Below are 19,812 nucleotides of genomic sequence, written 5' to 3'. Positions count from 1 at the left end.
AAATATTGCAAATGTTTAAGTGTACATATTTTTGCTACACAGAAATGTTAATTGAAAAAGTTTTTTTTTTCTGGTGACTGGATTGTTCTATCAAACTACATGGTTTTTTATTTTCTAGATACAAGAAAAAATTGTTCAGTGAAATATGGTTGGAAAGATATTTAGTAAGGTACGTTTTTCCACCTAGCTACCATGTTTGACAGTTCTGCAGAGAATGGCAGATTTTACATGCTTATTGCATGAACACAGGACTCTGCACTGATGCTAACACTAACTTCAAAATTAGACCACTGCAGTTGTTTTTTTCTGGCTGAGATCAGGCTGATCTTTCTGCTGTGTGCCTGTCTTGAGTTGCAGCCAGTACGGAGAGAGATACATGAACATAATACTTCACTGCATTCCTCTGAGCTTATGAAGCATATGTATGTACCCAACTATAGAGTACCTGTCCTGATTGGTGCATTTGGGGTGACAGGTAGTGTTTAGAGCAAAGCCAGAGTTCAAAAGTTGGGGTCACCATTGGCAGTGGATGTAAGTTATAGTTTTTCCCCCTCATAAAAACATGTAATTTTCTAAACTTTTGGTGTTCTTTTTGAACAGACACCTTTGTCAGGGTCTCATTTCTGTCCTAGGGTTATTTATATACTGTCACAGTGCTAAGGCCTTCTGTCTTGAAAGAGAAGTGTTGACTTGTCCTATCCAAATGTTGCAGTTTGTTTGAGCTTGACCTAAATTGGAGAGACATGCAGTTATTTTTATGCCTCCACACCGGTGACAGCCGTGACTACCTTCCTGTCCTCATGAACGCAATATCTCAGAATCTCCCTAAGGAAATTTCTTCAAATTTTCAATCATTAACTAATTAGATTTTAGTAGTCAGAGGTTGCTGTGACCTCACAAAAACACATTTGTTCCTAATGTAGGAATTTAATGCTAATTGAAACAAAATTTCACTCAAATGCAATAAATAATCCAAAGGGTCAAAGGTTAGCTTTGGTGTGACATCATAACATTCTGCAAAAACTTTACACGACATATACATTCTGGACAGCTTGGTACAACATGCTGGGGTAAACTCTAGCAGATAACAGATAATTCCCAAAAACAACAAATACTTCAGTCCTGGGGATTGACTTGCTTTTTGAACCAGCCTAAAGTGGTTTTTTCGAGGAATTGCAGTTTTTGGCTTCACTCTCAGCTTTAGAAGTTGCAGTTCCCTCTTTTTGCTGGTCAGAAGGATTGATTCATTGCTCTGGAAAAAACCTAAATGTATACTCAAATTATTTTCTTCTGCCCCGAATTGTATTTAAATTTAGTCACTCATCAATTTTTACACAAGACATGCCAACTCTACCTAACTGTGAAAGAGTGAAATTTGCTGTGTTCTGGATTTGTCAGAGGATGCCGGACTGTCCAGAGGGGTGAATGGAGAGGGTGCACATCTGACACATCTGGAAGATGCCACATTGTACCCATTATACGAGTATCTCTACCAGGGTAAGATGTGCCTCCTCATCACGATGTAGTCATAGGTTCTTCCTCTGCAAACATACGGTACATACATACATACATACAGCCAATAATGAATGTGTGTTCTGAAGAAGTGATAACATATGTTGACAAAATTAGATTTCCTTTCCTGGACATTGTTCATCTAAGGCTCGTGGAAATTGTGGCTTGTGTTAGTTGCTCTGCGCAGTGGTGGAGCCAGCTCCTTTTAATGTGCACTAACTGAATTGAATACTGTAGTTTCCAGAACACTCCAGGGCAGAATGTAATAAAAAGCAGAGAAAGAGGGTGCTTTGTCTAGAATGTAATAGGGCAGGCGTCTAGTTTATGTCGACAGTCGCGTCATACATGTTGGTGCAAAAAGGTAAATCTGTATTTAAAGGTGTGTTATGTCATTTAATGTGATGACATAACATGTGTATTTGAACAATCCGAACCACAAACGATAAGTGACAAGCATTGCAAATGTGGAATGTTTTCCAGCTTCGGTAGATTTTGATTAATAGACATTTTTCATAGTTTTCCAACAGTGACAAGTAAAAATGTAAAACACGTGGAATCGATGGTTCCTCGGTTGTGTTAGGTGTCCCAGAATGTAGGGCCTGAATGCAGCCATCATTAATACACCTGTGCCTTCCCTACTGAGACAGGTTAATCTACTGTGAAAGGTTTTAGTTAAATAATGGATTTACTGTTTATTTTGTAAGTATTTTATACAACACTGTAGAATGTCTGAGTCAACGATGATGGTATTCTTGAAAGTATTAGAGTTGTCACATCCTACAGTTTTAGTGTATGCTTAGTTTGCGTCTATGTAAGAAACCTTGGAGGGCCTACAGTAAAATGCACTTCCTCATTGGCTTCAATTCTTAGCTTTAGTGGTTGCCCAGTGTCGCATGGCTTCATTGTCACATCAGATTTGTTAGACAATCCACAAATAGAGAGCGATGGTTATGGTAAAAAGTTCATTGTGATCAAGAGCAGGATTTCCATGTTGAACTTGTGGAATGCCAGGTTCAATAGCAGGCCAACAAATACACAAAATATGAAGAAACAAGTGGCTGCTAGCCATTCATGGGAACTTTAAAGTTATTTTAACTTTTTGCTATGTGTTGATATGAATACTAGAATGATAATTAAATCCCTTGAGTAAAAAGAAGGAGTCTTGAAATTATCCCATCACATCTGAGACTCAGAGACCTTGGACATCATGAAAATCAGAAGCTATGCATTTCTGGCATTTGATCATATTGCTCACCAAGGAATACCTCACTGTATACGTTTGAGACTAATCCTTCAATGGAAAACTGCAATTTCCTAGTAAAATACATCAATAGGGATACTTTGTGAAAATAAACGTATAAATTAAAATGTTAATATTGCTGTCATGTTCAGGTTTTACAGACAAGTTATTGTTCTGTGCACGTCAATGAGCCAATACTTAAGGTCGAGGGGAAAAAAACAAGCGATAAGAGATTAATGAAAGTAAAGCCCCACAAGCGTCTCTGCATAATGAACTTTAAATTGCTTACACATGTAGTGTAAGCAAACAAGAATGGTCATGAATGATGATGACTTGAAAACAAGTGAAGTGTAGCTTTGAAAACAAAACTTCATAACTGTTTTTTTTCCTCCTTTAGCCAGAAAATCTCTCTTATTGCATTTAAAACCAGATCAGATGCCATCCTCAAAGCACAGGTTTTGACAAAAAAAAAAACAAAAAAAAGTAAGACAACAGAACATCTGCTCTGGGCAGTAATTAATGAAATTAAAGTTACACCAGATGGTACTTGTCCATGTGGACAAATGTGTGCAGAGATGTGTTTTTATGAACCCAGTGCATCAGCCATGTGTAAACTCTTTGGTGTGATCACAGCTGTGAGCTTGTCTTTGTGTTTTGATGAATGCCACATTGAATTGTGTGTGTTGATCTGAGATGACACCTTTTGATGTCAGTCACACCAATGCAGCAACAACAGGGCAAGCTGACTTACACACATTTATTTTGTTAGTAAGACATTGTGCTTTGTTTATAATATTATAATATAATAATGATTTTAATCCCCATGGTTTCCATGTGTTTTTCTAACCCAGTTTCTCAGATGATTGCACTGAGGGGATTTAACATTAAAAAGTCTGCAGATGGTTTGCTTCCTGTACTGTCTTGACTGATGTGGTTACAGTATGTGAAGTTACGGTACATCCTGTGAACTGTGGAAAACCCATTATATGCAGTTTTTTTTCTTGCAGTCATTTGTATCTATGCAGAATTGTCGCAGGCATTAGATATGAAACAGAAGTGATTTCTCTTGTCCAATTTAAATCACATCTCTAGACACTATTATAGCTCCAGAGGATCACGATCCAGAAAAGTGCATGTGGTCTCTGAATGTCATGGTGTATATAGTTTGACTCATTCTTTTTATTTTTAGTGACTTTAGACATACACTCCTTATTACAGGCTATTATATTGTAGCTAGTCTAAAATATTATTAGAGGACTCTGTGGGATCTATCTTGTCATCAAGTATTTTTCCCACTTCTTCTTACCCACAGCCTGTTTGGATATCCTCCCTTTTTCTCCCATCATAATCTGGCAGTATCCCTAGGAATAAAAAACACAGATTTATAATGGACGATATGAGTTCCCCAACCCATAGTGGTCTGATATAGGAAGGTGAGGAGGACCCACACTGAAAATGAAACTATTTAAATAGGGGGTTTACTAACATTATTGTTCGTATTTTCAATTTTAATATTTAACAAAAGTTTGTAATAAATATAGTCTAGTTATATTCACATTGTTCACTAATTTAGTATTTATTGACCATGTTCTAGAAAAAAGTGCGACAGCTACACTTCTAAATGATGCATTATTCTGAAGTTAGTACAAATACAAATGTACTAATAAGTGTAACCTTGTCCAAATTACATTTGTAAAGGTATTTGTAATTAGTCTTTGCCTTATTCAGGCTTATTAAGATGGGGACAAGTGTGAACATGGAATGATAACGGTGATGATTTCCTGTTGCAGTTAAACAACGGATCTTCCACTTACTAAAAACTGAGCCCACCCAAAGAATGAGCATCAATGAGTTCATAAACCATCCTTGGTTTAATCTAAGAAGCTCCCTGTAGGCTTGAATCTGTTGTTGGTTCGGAAAGATGTTTGTGATATTAGTGAACATTCCATGTTCTCTCTCACAGCAGTCAGTGGAGGTCCCCCAACCGCCTCTTCCCATTAACTGTGTGCTGCAAGGGGAACAAGATGTTTGGGAGCAGGTAAGTGCTGGTGCTGTTAATGTGTTAAAGTTTTTTAACTCCTATTTATTTATTTATTTTAATGTTAAAAGCTGACCTTGAAACTTAAAACTGGGTGTGTAAAAGCATACTTTTTTCACCTCAGTTGTTTTTGATACACTTAAGGAGAAGACAGAAAACTAAACCACATCTGCGTAACAGGCTGGTGAAATAAAGACCCGACACGTAATCAAATTTTTATAAAATCAGTGTGTTCAGTTGTATTTTGACACATGAATAAAAACCTGCAAACAAAAAGGCTTTAGGAACTTCAGGTTGGACTTACAGTCTAATACTCTGCACAGGTGTTGACCCTAATATATTTATTCATGTATCTTTACTGTGTGTTCTCTATATTACAATATTACTGTCATTGTTTTGATTCATATACTCTGTGAGCATTTTGATTGAGCTTAGTTGTCAACTCGCACATTGTTTTGTATTATTTTTGGACGCTTGGTTTGCTCTGCTGAAAACCATCCTGACAGACTGTTTGTCTTGAGACTGTGGTTGTTTGCCAGCATCATTCATATTTGTCTTTTGAATGACTATTACCAGAAACCGCAGCTTTTGTTTTGTATTCTGACCTAACATCAGAAGAATTTCATCTTACCACAAAAACAGGAGGACTCTCACCACACTGTGGCAGTGCAGTATTTAAAGTTTATTGAACATGTATGACAGTCGGTGTGCTTGCTGTGCTTGTGGTTCAGGTGATCGCTGCATTTGATTGACAAAATTGTGCTGCCAATTGAACTCGTGTTCCTGTGGAAATCATTTGCTCCGAAGCAGGAATACAAGTAGAGCATGTCAAAGACAGGAAAAGAAAAATGGATGGTAGTAAAACTTAAGATCAATGGGGCGGTGCTGTGAAATGTGGTAGAAAATGTTGCACATCACTCTTTCATTATGAATTTTCTCTTAAGCCACTCACTGCTGAATATTTGTAGTTTCATGTTATGAATGCAGTTTATATTTACATTTGAGTTCTTGTGCTTTGGAATGTAAACCTGCATAAATTAGAATTTTTGACTCCGGTCTTAGTGTTTAGACAACAAGCTGCAGACATAGAGCCTCTGCTCAACCTCATCCGTTTCTAGTGTGTTTATTTTTGACTATTAACTTATTGAAATAGTTTTGATCACCCACTGAAAACAGAATAGAGCAGGAGTTAGGTTAAAGGGCCCATATCCAATAACATTCAAAAATGAAATCAAAGTCTATCTATCACACTGTTACTCTTCATAACAGTATGCTCACACACAATAATAAGAATGAGACACAGTGGAAGAAATGCATGTACTTTCCTTAACAGCACTATCTCCACCTGCTCCTTTTACTACCCAGCTCAAACAATCATATGTTTTTTGTGTGGAATCACTTTAATCAATCTATTGGTATGTCAACTAAAAGATACGGAAAGAAAAAGCTCAGCATGTATTTAGAGTTATCTTTCATAGTCTGGAGTCTTAACTAGCCTGTCTCCCAAATTTAATGTAATCCCACAATTTTATATAATCCTGTATATTCATTTAATACACATGTTGTATTTGTAGTCACCAGTGAAATACATTTCTCTAGTCTCTAAATTGATAACAGTGAGCTTTGGACGTTGTGTGATCATGACTGAAATAAATCATCAAACATCAAATGTTTCAGATAGGACTTATTATTTCTCACACTAATTGCTGCTACTTTGGAGGTGCTTTGTGCAGAAGTATTTCAATTTATAAATCATGTTTACAGCATAGTTCTAACTGAAAGAGAGGTGTACTGTAGCTATTCTTAAATCCTGGATAATGTAGTATTGTATAATGAGAGTCTTTTTGTGCAAAAAAAGTCCCATGTGTGTATCCTCAGGTTCCCTCTCCTCTCAAATGGGACGTAATGGTCTGGTGATTAAGATCTATTACTTGCTGTACAATGTCCAGTTCAGATCAGAGCATTGTCTTTCATTTACTCAAAGGGGCCTGGAAAACAGGAAAAATGGTAATCCCTGACACTGCATCCAATGTTTTCTGCTTCAGTGGAGGACGTGAATGGCAAGGCCTGTTTTGAAGACTATCTGCCGAATGATAATGGTGCTTTTCTGTCTTCAGGCGCCAGCGCAAACATATGTTAGATTTCTTCTCTGCTTCAACACTGTAATTGAGAAAAGTAGTACTTGTAGCAGGCACAGAAAGAAAAAAATAGTTAAGCAGGACGAGTGTGTACGAATAACAGGGCTTGACATGTGCTGTGAAACATACTGAATATATTTGAGGGTAAAAAATGAAATTAAATGATGAGCAATCTGAATTGTTTTATGTCCAAAGGAACCACTAATTACAGTGTCTGGTCTAGTTCATTACATTCTCTATATCATAAGGCCCCTCCCTCTCTATATAACCACAACACCACAACAATAAACTGCAAGCCAGGCTTGGACTGACTGTACTAATGATAAGGCATGTCACAGTGAGGGAAAACAAGGTTGTTAAAGAGCAGATGTCCATACCAGTTCACAGACGGGATTGATATTGACATTGCTGGAGGTGATATGTTTTAGTGTAGGTTTTTACATGCAAGTGGAAAATGTATGTGCACTAATGAGACTGAGTGGCTGGGGCTACAGCTGCAGAGAGGAAGGGGGTGTATTTAGTCTATACCAACAACATATTCCACTCAGTCTGAGAAAGACACAGGCGACAGAAGCAAGGGAGGAGGCATCGTCTTAGATCAACCAACTGGTAGGTATACAGAACTGAATTATCCTGTTGAAATCTATCTTACACAGCTATCACCAGTGTCGTTTAATTTTTGATATTTTTCTGGATTTATTTCTGTAGTAATCATGCAGACGGTGGTACTTCTCTTCATGATGGGAATTCTGGATTTGAGCATCAGCCAGCGTTACAGCCAGTTCCAGTGGCTGTCCCATTTGCGTGGACGGAGGCAGTATGCTACCTGGCAGGCTGAAGAATTGGATTGCCCCTTGGAGTGTGACTGCCCCTCAGCCTACCCCACAGCCATGTACTGTCACAGCCGTAACCTCCAGCATATCCCCGTTGTCCCCTCACATATAAAATACGTCTACCTGCAACGTAACCACATCACCAGCATACAGGATGGGGTGTTTGACAATGCCACCAATTTGGTCTGGGTTGTTTTGTTCCACAACCAGCTTAGTTCAGATAAGATCGGCAAGAACGTCTTCAGCAAGCTCAAGAACCTGGATCGACTCTTCTTAGATCACAATGAACTCACCCGCGTGCCACCTAACTTGCCTAACTCTATCACAGACCTGCGACTTGGTCACAATAGGATCTCAAAAATCCTCTCCAAATCTTTTGAGGGGATGGCCAACCTCACCACCCTCCATCTCCAAGCCAATGTGATAGAAGAGGTTGGAGGTGTGTTTAAAGGACTAAAGTCCCTCACCATGCTGGATATGAGGAAAAACAAGCTGAGGAAAATCCCTGACAACCTCCCTGAAAGGCTACAGCAGCTCTACCTGGAGTTTAATAACATAGAGAGTGTGCCGGCAGACTTTTTGACCATGCATCCCAAACTTCAGTTTGTCCGGTTGGCTCACAACAAGCTGACAGACAAGGGACTGCCATCCAATGTTTTCAACATTAGCACACTGGTTGAGCTTGACCTGTCCTTCAATAAACTGGAGAAGATTCCGGTTGTCAGTAGGAACCTGGAAAATCTTTACTTACAAGCCAATAAGATCAAAGGTATGTTCACCTTTTTGACTCTGTGGCATTGCAATTTCTTTACAGAATTTTTTATATTATCTTTATGTTATTGTTTATTACAATAAATTCTGCGACTACTATGCAGTCTGGAACATCTGCCCCTGGATGTTCCAGGTTTTCTCCCTTTTCCACACTCAGAAGTAACCTAATAATGAGATGTTTTTGTCAGTGGGACACACACTTTCTCTCACTGCCACTCACTCAGTTTAAAACTCAGATTGTCCCTCCAAATACTATTGAAGTTTTTTTAAACGGAAGGAGGTGGGTTTAATGACCACATACGGTTTGTTAAAGAAACAGAACTCATTTTCCTGTTGTGCGTCTTTCAGTCACACAGACACACTTTGCTCAACTTCATTCCTTCAATATTTAACTTGCTTTTCCAATTGTGAATAAAAACGAGACACGCATGCATTACTTTACTGATATCGGTGCATTGTTCTCACAGGTCAGTCGTATTTTTCCTAAAACTTTTGGTCCCTTTATCCTGCCGCTAGATCTCGAGCCGTGCCTACTGTTTGACTTACCTTACTTTTTGGGTGGGAGCTGTGCAGCAAAAAGTGAACATTTTCAGCCACTAGATGACAGCAACAGCAGGATTTCCAATGTGTATATCCATTTTTTTGAAAGGATGCCCTATGCCTAAGGCAGGGGTTTTCCATAAACACTTTCTCATATGTGAAATGTACTTAATATCCCAGTAAAAAGCTGCACTTTAAACAAGCCAGTAAAACTGCAAACGTGCGGTCAAACAAACTCATGTGGCTTCTAGTTTAGCTTTAACACAAAAGATAAAGAACCATATCTGGCTTTTTGTAAAGCAGACATGGAGCAACATGTGGTCATTTTTTTTTTTTCAAAGTTGGTACAAGTTTGATAGCAATTGTGATGAGAATATGTAGTTTGTGCTGTTTGATGGGTGTCTTTGAGAGAAAGTGTGATGTCTTTGCATATTCCTCTCCACTTTCAGAGTTCTCCCTGGGCAGTTTCTGCAGTACAGTCGACATGACAAACTTCTCCAAGCTGAAAATGCTGCGCTTGGATGCCAACGAGATCAGTGCCAAAGACATTCCTGCTGAAGCTGCCTACTGTTTGCGGCGTGTTGCCTTCATTGACGTGTAGAGCTTTCTTATCTCTCTCACTGACCATCTGCAACACTCGTCATTTTAAAATCTGTCACGTTATCTTATAGAATTCCCCTTTCTATTAACGCATCTATAACATAATGTTTTCTAAGAGTTATGAGAGCTTCTATTATTATTCCAGTGATTAAACAGTTCCAGTATTAGTCAACGGGAAATACCACAGTTGTATAATCACATATCCAGATGACACATGGATGACAGAGAACGATGAGAAATATATGGCTGTCATCCTTTCAACAAACTAATTGAAAGTATTAGTATTCGAGGGGGGAAAAATGTTCTTAACTATAAATAAGTTGTAGTTACTGACAATAAATTCTGTTTGTGACACCTGGCACAGGTTTTGTTGATATAAAAGTGCCAATTATCGGTGAGGTTCAGTTTGGATCTTTGCCTCCACCATGTGGCACAAGGTGATAAAACATCAAGCTTAGCAGCAATAATCATAATTTTAAAATGTCACTTTTTTAGCATGCATCTCTTGTCGGTGATGTATTTACAATTTTCATATTTTTCCTTTTTTTCGTCAGTATTTGACTTTTAAAATTGCACAACGATGTGTGTGTATCAGTAACTGTGTTCCCTTCACACGAGCCTCTGCATTCTTGCAGCTTATAAACTTGTCACTTACACTGTCGTTTTATAAGATTTTCTGTCCCGAGTCTGTGTGTGCAGTGCTGTACATCAGTAGGCCATGACATGAGTTAATTTGAATCCACTTAGCCAGAATGTGTGGAATATCAAAGTTAATAGTTTTTCTAGGAATTCAATTACATCTGAGAAAAAAAAAATATTTGTTCTCATAACTGTTGACAGTGATATATTTTTAGAAGCATAAACATCTTCTGTTTCCTCTAATTTGAAGGTAAAAGTGCCAGAAAGGTTGGGAAATAGAAAAAGGGCGGTAGCCTGTTTGACAATTCTAACTGGTCTTAGGCAGTTCCCACATATTTATTGTTGAAGACAACTTGCCTTTTCATCTTCCACAGCTGCCTTTAATCCTCTGCAGAAAGGCACTAAATTGAATTAGAGAAATACTTTCCTTCTTTTGTAATGGAGCAATGTCTTGGGATGAAGAATGGATTATAGCCAGTGCAATAGTGGTTTGCACACTGATAAGCGGTAGCAAGTGAAATTAAGTGTGTTATAGATCATATTATATTGCAGGCTGCACATGGTTGTGCAGAGGCTGTGGGGCTGTGTTTTCCCCTCCTCTGCTTCCTACACAGATTCTTCAAAAACAAAATAGAGGCCAGCACACATGCACACGAATTGCATGTGGGAATCTTTTGACAGGATTTACTGATGTGGTCCTCTCTGAGACACATATAAATGTTTCACTTTGTGGGGCCTAGTCCAGTTCTTTTCAAACTCAGATATTATGCAATTTATTATTATAAAACATTAAGCTGGACATCAATGAGTAAACAGGAGTGAATGTCAGCGAATGAGTGTTAGGAAATGCTCATGCAGCTCTCACAGTATTCTTGTTTGCCACTATGATGCAGTAATGGTTAAATGTCATGTATGCATATGAGAAAAGGTTTAAGCACATTATTCCAGCGAATACACTTCTTGTGAAGCTGCAGCAGCGGCTGTGTGTGTCTTCCGGAATCGCTTCTCCACTTCGCGTCCAGTAACAACAGTTTAGGGTGGTTAACCAATAACACAGTATTGTCCAGGGTTCATGCTGAAACCGTTTGCAGTGTTTTGCAATAAAACTGGATATACAGTTCTGTGGTTATAACTTCATAACTTGGCCACATAAAGACTGTATTGATCAGCAGCGTAGACCAGTAATGAAGGGAACAACACCACTTTCCAGAGTGGATCCAAAGACTGTTTTGGCAAGGATTAAAGCATTTTTAACTTGTGTGTGTCAAACAGGATGTCGGGTGTAACGCAGCGTAAATTCTTTAATGAGATCGTTACCTGCTCTTTAGATGTGATTTTATTGTGTTCATGAACACACTGGTAGCTTGACAGCTGGAGAACATTATAAATTTGGGTTTGGTATTGATGGTTAACGTTTATTATCAATACAGTGATTGAATAGAGTGAAGATAATAAATAACTTGTGGAAATGTTTGGCAACAACATTACAAACAGTTGGTTAAGTGGTAGCAAATGGAGACACATTACTCAACATACATAACTACTGTAAAAATAAAACTTTTTTTAGTGAAAAGATATCTGTAATAACGCATAAACATAATATACACAGCATATTCAAAATAAGGTCCTTCTTCGTTCTCTGTCAAAGCGAAGCTTCCGATTAAATAGGTGAGCATGATACATTACACATATAGTACTGACATGAAAACTTGTTCATGATGGATAAAATGTACAGCTTCACAAGTGCTCTGTCTGCCGCTGCAGTGATGGCTCCTCACCGCCTGAAGAGTACTGAAAATACAAAGAATATAAAGATGTGTGAGCACTGAAGTCATACTTTACTGACAAGCATTTAAAGCATCTAATGTGTACCAGCTCCAGATGTTAACCGTCCACAGAACTTTGACATAGGTTAGAAGAATACTCACATTACTGTGGCTCCATCTCTATGTCCTGGGGGTCTCTGCTTTAATCCAGATGACAGAAGTATGCATTAGCATGACTTCAATAAACACAGGAAGGCCCATCACTTAAAGTTTAATTTTTTTATGTATTCTCACCTTGTGTGTAATCTTGGTCCGTGAGGATTGTGAGTTTTCTGTTTTAGAAAGAAATTATTTTCATTAAATACTAAAGAGAGACATAAATAACAGAGACAAACTAATATTTGACATTTCATTTTCTTCAATTTTGAAGTAACTAAATCACTTGGAAAAAAAAAATCAGAAGTTCTCAATGATCAAGTGATTGACAGGATTGTGAGTGATTCAATATTTTTCCCCCTCTGTGAAAACTTTGATTATTATCGTTATTGGAATTCTTACTGCTGTGAATCCAAACTGGCCACAGTCGCCAAGCTCCATGACTGACAAGCTTTTTACAACCTTCTGTCAAATTTACAGCGGGTGAGCGCGCTTCAGTCACAGCATACGTTTTGGGTGGAGTATCACTGAAAAGTCTTTGGGAATGTGATGTTACGTTATTTTGTCTCACCCCTGTAGACAAAGCAAAAGCACCATCCTGGTTCTCAACTGGTGGGTGGTGGCCCAAATCATCACAAATGATTTTCAGTAGAATTCTTGCCAAAATAAATCTAATTTCTTAAAGTCAAACAATGGAGTCACTGCAGGGAAACTGTGTGGTGAATTAAGGTCATTTTGATCGACAGTTTGTTTGCCGTTGGCTGCCAGAAACAGCTCTATGCTCATCCCTGCAGGATTCTTACTTTATATACACGCCACAAAATAGTAGGATGAATGCTTCTGTAAGCAGTGTTGTAATTGGGAACTTTTTCAACTTGTTACAACACAGTCATGTTTGAGTGGCTGCCTCTACACAGGACCCCGAGTACATCTGTTTTGTTTCGTTTGACAGGACTTCTTGTCTGTGCTGTAATCACAAAGCCCATTCATTAAAATCAATACACATGTATACATATAATTTATAATCTACATATAATTTGTTTTCATGATTGATGGTCAAAACAAACAAACTGCATGTTTTTAGCAAAAGATATACACCACCTAGATATTGAGAGACCTACTGTATATTATACACACACACACACACACACATAAAACTGACAATGTGTAGTTACGGTAAATTACATTTTCACTACAGACATATTTGACATGTACGCAGAAGCCAGTTATTGACAAGTCAAGTCTGTGTCATTGGGCAGGCTGTGGACATCAAGTAAACAGAGAGGCTGGTAAATGGATAATAATATATGGAAATAAAAAAATAGACATTCACCATTTTTACTGTGTATTTTAAGTCATAAAACTTGAGCGCAAACAAAGTATTGCTGCTTCAGATTAAAGGTAGGGTAGGAGATTTCCTTCTGATGCACTTTTTGTTAAATAAGTGTAACTTCTCTTTACAATCCGATAGCAACCAAGTAGTTCGGCAGTTTCGGCTTTAAAGCGAAGAATATTAATCATCTGTGGAAGCTATAAAACGCTAAAAACATCAGCCAATCCTGCAAGGTGCCCCTGCGCGGAGTATTGGCTGGTTGTCACTCTCTTCCTGCTCTGCGCGCACCAGAGAGGTACTTGCATGATGGCCGAAACCACAGACTGGTTGGGAGGCGTGGCTTCGGGCCGAGCTACGAGAGAAAGGAGCGTGTGTTTTATTTTTAAAATCTGGCTGACTCTCACTGAGTTTTTTTAAAAATCTCCTACCCTACCTTTAATGTCATGATTAATGTTAATGGATGGACCTGTGTTAGCAGACAACAGTAGATAACTAGTTAGCTAACTGAGTGCACCGGCATCATAATTAAGGGACATTATAAAAAGTGTATACAACTATATTTAGAAAATGTAATGAGTAACTACAAACATTGTAGACATGTAGCACAGTAGAAAGTACAGATAATAGCTGCAGCATGTAATGAAGTAAAACTATAAAGTATGTACTATTATTTTTACTTAAGTATAAATACGTAAAAATGTACTTAAGTACAGTAACTTACAAATACTTAGTTACTTTCCACCACTGACTACCACTTTAAAACCTTGCATCTTCCCTGAGCAGACAGATGATGTTAATTAAAGTCAGAGCAGGGCTCGGCACTTTGAAAGCTTTAAGGGGCAGTTGGTATGGCAGCAATGTTTACCCACACTGTGCAGCAGAAAAGCATGCAAGACAGAAAGAGAAGTGAGCGGTCGCTTTGTTCAAAAAGAAGAGAAGGGTTTTGCAGTGAAATACAGCCACCTGGATCTGAGAAAATCTGAGACAATGCATTTCCTTGAGTGACCACGAGACCATCTTTAAAAGTGAGTCCTCCCAATAACATGAGCAACTTCAGTGCAACAAAAGTACAAACTATTTGCAGAAACTCTCCTGCTCAAATTATATACCAAAGCTCAAATTTCTGCACAGTCAATAACACCATTATGAGTGACAGCCAGGGCCCCCACACCTAATAACTTATTAACTGCTCTCCTCTAATATATGGGTTTCAAGAGAGGTGTGTTTATCCTTTTTTACAGAACACCAATTTATCAATTCCGCTTTCTCTTTTAAATTAATCAGCTGCAGCATTTGGTGTCATGTTTCCACATTTCACTGTACAGTGTCAACCGGGAGCACATTCCTATTTGTTCAATGATTGCGTGTTAGTGCTGCTGATTCTGCCTCAAACTCTGTTCTGATTGAAGCCACAATCAAATCTCATCATGAAGTAGTGACTAAATTCTCTCTGTGTGAAGCTCTAATGCAGCCTTTATTGAGCCACGGCGCCCCACCTCAAATTTAATTACATTCTAATTTCATTAATTTAACCAGATTATAACAAAAGCCATTTACCTTTCATAGAACAGCTCTATATCTTGTTATTTTATTACACTAACTAAATACCCTTATGTTATTTATCTAATTTACACGACAGCATGTCCTTTCTGTCTTCATGGTCTCCACATGGTCCTGGGTTTACACTTCTCACTTTCTCACTGCTCTCTGTGTTGCGCACAGCGGAGTTCACCCACACACACACCATGCATGCGCTGACAGAAAAGTCTGTTCACTCTGGGAGGTATTTAATTGTTCTGCCTGTCACTAAGACAAATCATTTACAGTAAATCAATAATAATGTTGCAACCAGTTGAGTGAAATTGGATAATTTCCCACAGCACACCTGATGATCTCTAACAGCCAACCAGTGTGGAAACTCTGTTCTAATGCGACAGTGTGCTACCGTACACTTTCTTCAGTTCTGATGTAGTGTGATATCTGAAGATGTGTCTCTTGCCTTGGGATTCTGCTGTTCACCTCATGACCACTATATATGGTGCTTACACATGTCTATGCAGGCATCTTGAACACAAGACACACAACACAATCACATTAGCAATACTCACAGCATGCTTGACCATAGTTTACAACCTCAGAGCCAGACTCTCAGAGTCTCTAATTACTTCTCCGCGACAGCAGACACTCAACACTAATTTCTCCACAAGGATTGATAAAATGCAGCTTATTTAACTCAACCCAAAATACAAGCATACAGCATACATACTTTTAGGTACTGTCACCACAGTCACTCAGATTCTTCTCAAGTGCAAAGCCATTCCCAGCTTTCCCATAAACGCAATTTCTCTCTATACCACGATTGTTGTATGTATGTGACCATGTTGGAGAAAATGTTTTCAAAAACCTCACAGATGCTTAACAAAACAACTCCATCACCAGATTGTATTTCAAGAATATGCTGTTACTCATTTACTGAGTCTTCATCGAACACTGGGCTGTTAGCTGACCAATTAGCATATTATGGCTTTTTAGAAAACTGGTGTGTTTTTTTTACTACAGCTGGTACTGTTTCAGTGCCCTTACTTTATGGGGTTCTTAAACTCTTACTACACCTTTTATCTATTTTGTGTTTTTAATAGGGGAGTGAAACCGGCTTAAGAATTTGTTTTGTTGAAATAAATGAGATGCATTTATGTCTTACATTACATACAAGTCATGATGAAGGCTTTATAAATAAAGTCACGAAGTGGATAGTGAGTAGTTAAAAACCCCTGCTCTGAATCATACAATGCATCTCAAATAACAGCTGCACTTAGCTGCACTAATTTGCATTTGCAGATGTTTGTGTACAAATAGCACCTCTGCCGCATACATCACCTTGTGTTGTTATGCTCAAGATTAACCCTTGAGGAAGGGCCGGCAGGAGGGAGTGCCCAAGAGGAGAGTGTAGCCAGGCTGCCAAAGCCCCACTTTATTGCAATATGACTGGAATGGCTTGGCTAAACTTTATTAGAGCACATGTGATTCTGAAATTGACAAAATAGTAGTGCTGGTACCTTGTGTGTGATGAGACAATAGAGAGTAAGTATGAACAGCAGTCCTCCACAGATGGATGCGATGATGAAGCCAAGCTTGTACAAGTCTCTGCCTGGTCTTCTCTGAGAAGCCTTCACGGAGTTCCTACCATAACTGTCTGTAGAGAAGGACACATTATCTGTGATCTTAGCAGCTCCAGACATCTGCATTTTTCATCACTGGGTGTCCCAATAGAGTCCCACCTGTAAAATATTGCATGGTTGACTCTGTGGATAGTTCTGTGGTAGAGCCAAAGGTTTCTGTGTATTCGTGCTGGCATCTCCAGTCAACTGGCCCGTCACTTGTTGTCACCAGCTCCCAGTAAACTGACAACACCTCTGAAGCCCTCTGTAGTGCGTCTAAAGGAGACCCTCTGTACAGCATCTCAAAACTCTCTGGTTTATCCTGCAGCAGATTCCGAGAAAGATAGTTTCAGAGCACTGCTGATTTATGTCCACGTATTGAGCAACTCTTCATATCGCATTTTTCAATTTTATGTTTATAATAGAGATTTTGAACCTTCAGTCCTGAGAAACACTAACCTCAACCTCCTCATTTATCTGAGGCACACACTTTTGAGAATAGATGTTGAGGATGAGCGCTCTCAGGGACTGAACATAGCCATCATTGACTGAACCCCGGTTATATTTGAAGTGAGTGGTGAGGAGCTCCAGGATCCAGGGTAGGGCAGCTTTCACAAAGCAACATTTACTCTGAGACAACAGAGCACAAAGCAGTAAACATGAAACGCACAAGCTTAAAGAGAAAACTGCAGATTTCCCGATGCAAACTGTCACCTAAAGCAAATGTTACCTTACCAAGCTTCTCCGTTCTATGAAAGTGTAGGTTATTGAACACCCGCTTCTCAACTGGTTATCCATCTGCAGAGACAGGGAGAGTTCAGGCCCCAGCAGTGTAGCACAATCTAATCAATCTAATTTTCAACACATACCAGTTGCCTGGCTGTCAGCAGGTGCTCCCTAGTGATGGAGTGTCTGCATGGACCAGGGATCTCAGCCATAGTCAGAGGGAAGCTCAGGAACATAAGCACACACAGACACTTTACCTGCAACTGACACAATCATACGTCATCTTCACGCCAAGCCACAGGTTCAGAAATCAGCAATCAGAGCCTGAGTGGGTCATGCATGCTAAAATTGTACAGAAAGAAAACAAACACAAACATTGGCAAGGCTGCCATCCCAGCATTTCAACATGAAAACACTCCTCATAGCAGTCCCTCTCCAATTCAGTAATTCCTCCCAAACTGGGACAATCTTTCCTTCAAGAAAGTGCTTTCTTATAAATTATTTTACAAGAAAAAAGCAGTCCCAAGCAAACTTGTATGGAATTTCCGCCTAATTGAGCCACAACATTTTAAGAGTATGAATCTGAGCAATTCCTGCCTCTCCATCCAAAACACAGTTGTACGAGAGAGACAAGCTGTTCCGTTAAAGTTACAACGAGACTTTCTTTCCACCCCTGCACACTTTTGTGTAACAGCTCTACTGCTCGACTCAGATCTGACACAAAGTGTCAGGTTTCAGGTTGAGTTCGGATACACACGATACCGCTTTCCTGCGACACTACCAGTGACCAACGTTTCACTGAGTGCGACTACAGAGGAACGGAGTCATGTGTTAGATTCAAAGTCTGCTTGTGGTCATATGGTGCGTCTACTATGGAAGCTTGGCCAGGGAGAACAACGTGCTCAGACTCCTCCTGTAGCTGAGGATGCCTGCTACCAAGCACCTTTTGGCAACTGTTACAAGTAAAATTGGCTCCAGATGGACTTCATCCTTTTACTCAGAATTAAAACATGGTGACAAGCTTATGTTCTTCACACTGCGGGCAAAAAGTCTTTTTTTGATAACCAGCCCTTTTGACTCATTTGACCTGTGAGTGTGTTTGTGCTTTTATAATAAACAGCCATGAGAGATGCAAGTAAAAACGCTGAATTGAAACAATAAAACATGGTTTATATATGACACAGAAGACAATTCTTTGAAAGCCCGAGACAAGAAATATTTTTCTCATATTGTGTTGCCTGTTCCTCATATAGTGCTGAGTACAGTTTAACTCTATTGTTTAGGTTTGAATTATATAATATAAACTCATGCAGTTCTAATAAAAAAATGATAGCTGGCACCGGAGGGAAGGAAAAAAAAATCTCATTGCTACCAGAGTTTTAACTTTAGCAGATTTAAAACAATAACTTGGATAATTTGGAACAGAGAAGCTATTCAAGCAAGATGCTGCAGTACATGTTAGCTGAAAGACTATCATGCTGGACTAATACTGGGAGCCCACTTAATGGCTGATGATAATACATAATCAAATTAATGTAATCCAATAAAACTATTGATGCGACTGGCGTGTCGCAAATGCAGGAGCACATGATGCAAATGTCACCTATCACATGATTTGTTTTCCCCATGCTGACCATGGTATCTGTATGTAGGTCAGCAAACTGCACAATCAAGCATCAAACTTCACATACAGACTAACACCAGCATGCTCTACTCTCTTCTTGTGTATTAGAGGCGGATGTATTCCTTTAATCCACTGATTTAAGAAGAAAAGTTCTCACCTACCTTAGCTTTGCTCTGGATCAGGGTTGACACAAGGATGGTCATCTGGTACGTGTTTGACAATGGAAAACACCAGACTCCTCTGTCACACACATTGAAGCAAAGAGATCCTTTTCATATATTCACTTCCACTCCACAGAAAGGAATTTGCTGTAAGAAAATTTGACACTTCGTCATGTGGCGCTGTTCTTCAAAGCATTGCCTGGATGTGCTCCTCCTCCGCAGAGTGAGTTCAAACTGAGACTAACTGTTTCAGCTGACAGACAGCCCTTTTAAAGACCTCCCACCTCTCTGCCTTTGACAAGATACACCGTCTTGCTCTCTCTGCAGATGTGCAGCCATAGTTTTTTAATGTGCATGTAAATTTATTGACAATTGGGGATTCTAGTTTTGTGTTCAACATGTGACAAATATCTCATTAGGATTATTTGTATATAAAATTAAAATTTGGTCAAAAGAGTTTAACGTGGATGCTAACTACTCCATTTAAAATGGCTTGTATTTAACACTGACTGACATAACAACTCTTAGACTAACATATCTGGTCAGGGGGCTTTTATTCTCCTCAGGAGATTAAAGG

General features: G+C 39.0%; 2 protein-coding genes across 6 annotated transcripts; one reads left to right on the top strand and one right to left on the bottom strand.

Moving 5' to 3' along the window:
- Nucleotides 1-6,560: 6,560 nt before the first annotated feature.
- fmodb (fibromodulin b) lies at nt 6,561-10,276 on the top strand. The gene is made up of 3 exons (XM_028410242.1): nt 6,561-7,537; nt 7,637-8,530; nt 9,522-10,276. The coding sequence occupies exons 2-3, from the start codon at nt 7,642-7,644 to the stop codon at nt 9,671-9,673; spliced, it is 1,041 nt and encodes a 346-aa protein (XP_028266043.1). The 5' UTR covers nt 6,561-7,537; nt 7,637-7,641; the 3' UTR covers nt 9,674-10,276.
- A 1,219-nt stretch (nt 10,277-11,495) lies between these two features.
- Nucleotides 11,496-19,459, bottom strand: csf1b (colony stimulating factor 1b (macrophage)). Of its 5 annotated transcripts, none has more exons than XM_028410104.1 (9): nt 19,232-19,459; nt 17,594-17,713; nt 17,460-17,522; nt 17,184-17,354; nt 16,845-17,046; nt 16,623-16,759; nt 12,372-12,409; nt 12,240-12,277; nt 11,496-12,102 (listed from the first exon to the last, which is right to left on the bottom strand). In XM_028410104.1, exons 2-8 carry the CDS (start codon nt 17,684-17,686, stop codon nt 12,241-12,243), a joined length of 741 nt encoding a protein of 246 aa, XP_028265905.1. In that variant the 5' UTR covers nt 17,687-17,713; nt 19,232-19,459; the 3' UTR covers nt 11,496-12,102; nt 12,240. The 5 variants fall into 5 exon arrangements, with proteins under 5 accessions (XP_028265905.1, XP_028265906.1, XP_028265901.1 ...); XM_028410105.1 differs by having other exon boundaries at nt 17,594-17,707; XM_028410100.1 differs by having other exon boundaries at nt 19,236-19,459.
- Between the last annotated feature and the right edge of the window lie 353 nt (nt 19,460-19,812).

Source organism: Parambassis ranga, chromosome 7 (genome assembly GCF_900634625.1).
Source record: "Parambassis ranga chromosome 7, fParRan2.1, whole genome shotgun sequence".
Lineage (NCBI taxonomy): Eukaryota > Metazoa > Chordata > Actinopteri > Ambassidae > Parambassis > Parambassis ranga.
The sequence above is the reverse complement of the archived record's forward strand: the minus strand, read 5'-3'. Positions and strand labels throughout refer to the sequence as shown.

Bases quoted from the DNA above. Each gene is read 5' to 3' on its own strand.
- fmodb (XM_028410242.1), top strand. From the start codon at position 7,642: ATGCAGACGGTGGTACTTCTCTTCATGATGGGAATTCTGGATTTGAGC. The intron at 8,531-9,521 runs GTATGTTCACCT...CTCCACTTTCAG, and splicing joins ACAAGCCAATAAGATCAAAG to AGTTCTCCCTGGGCAGTTTC.
- csf1b (XM_028410100.1), bottom strand. From the start codon at position 19,277: ATGACCATCCTTGTGTCAACCCTGATCCAGAGCAAAGCTAAG. The intron at 17,355-17,459 runs GTAAGGTAACAT...CTGTTGTCTCAG, and splicing joins TCATAGAACGGAGAAGCTTG to AGTAAATGTTGCTTTGTGAA. The intron at 12,278-12,371 runs GTGAGAATACAT...TCTGGATTAAAG, and splicing joins GGACCAAGATTACACACAAG to CAGAGACCCCCAGGACATAG.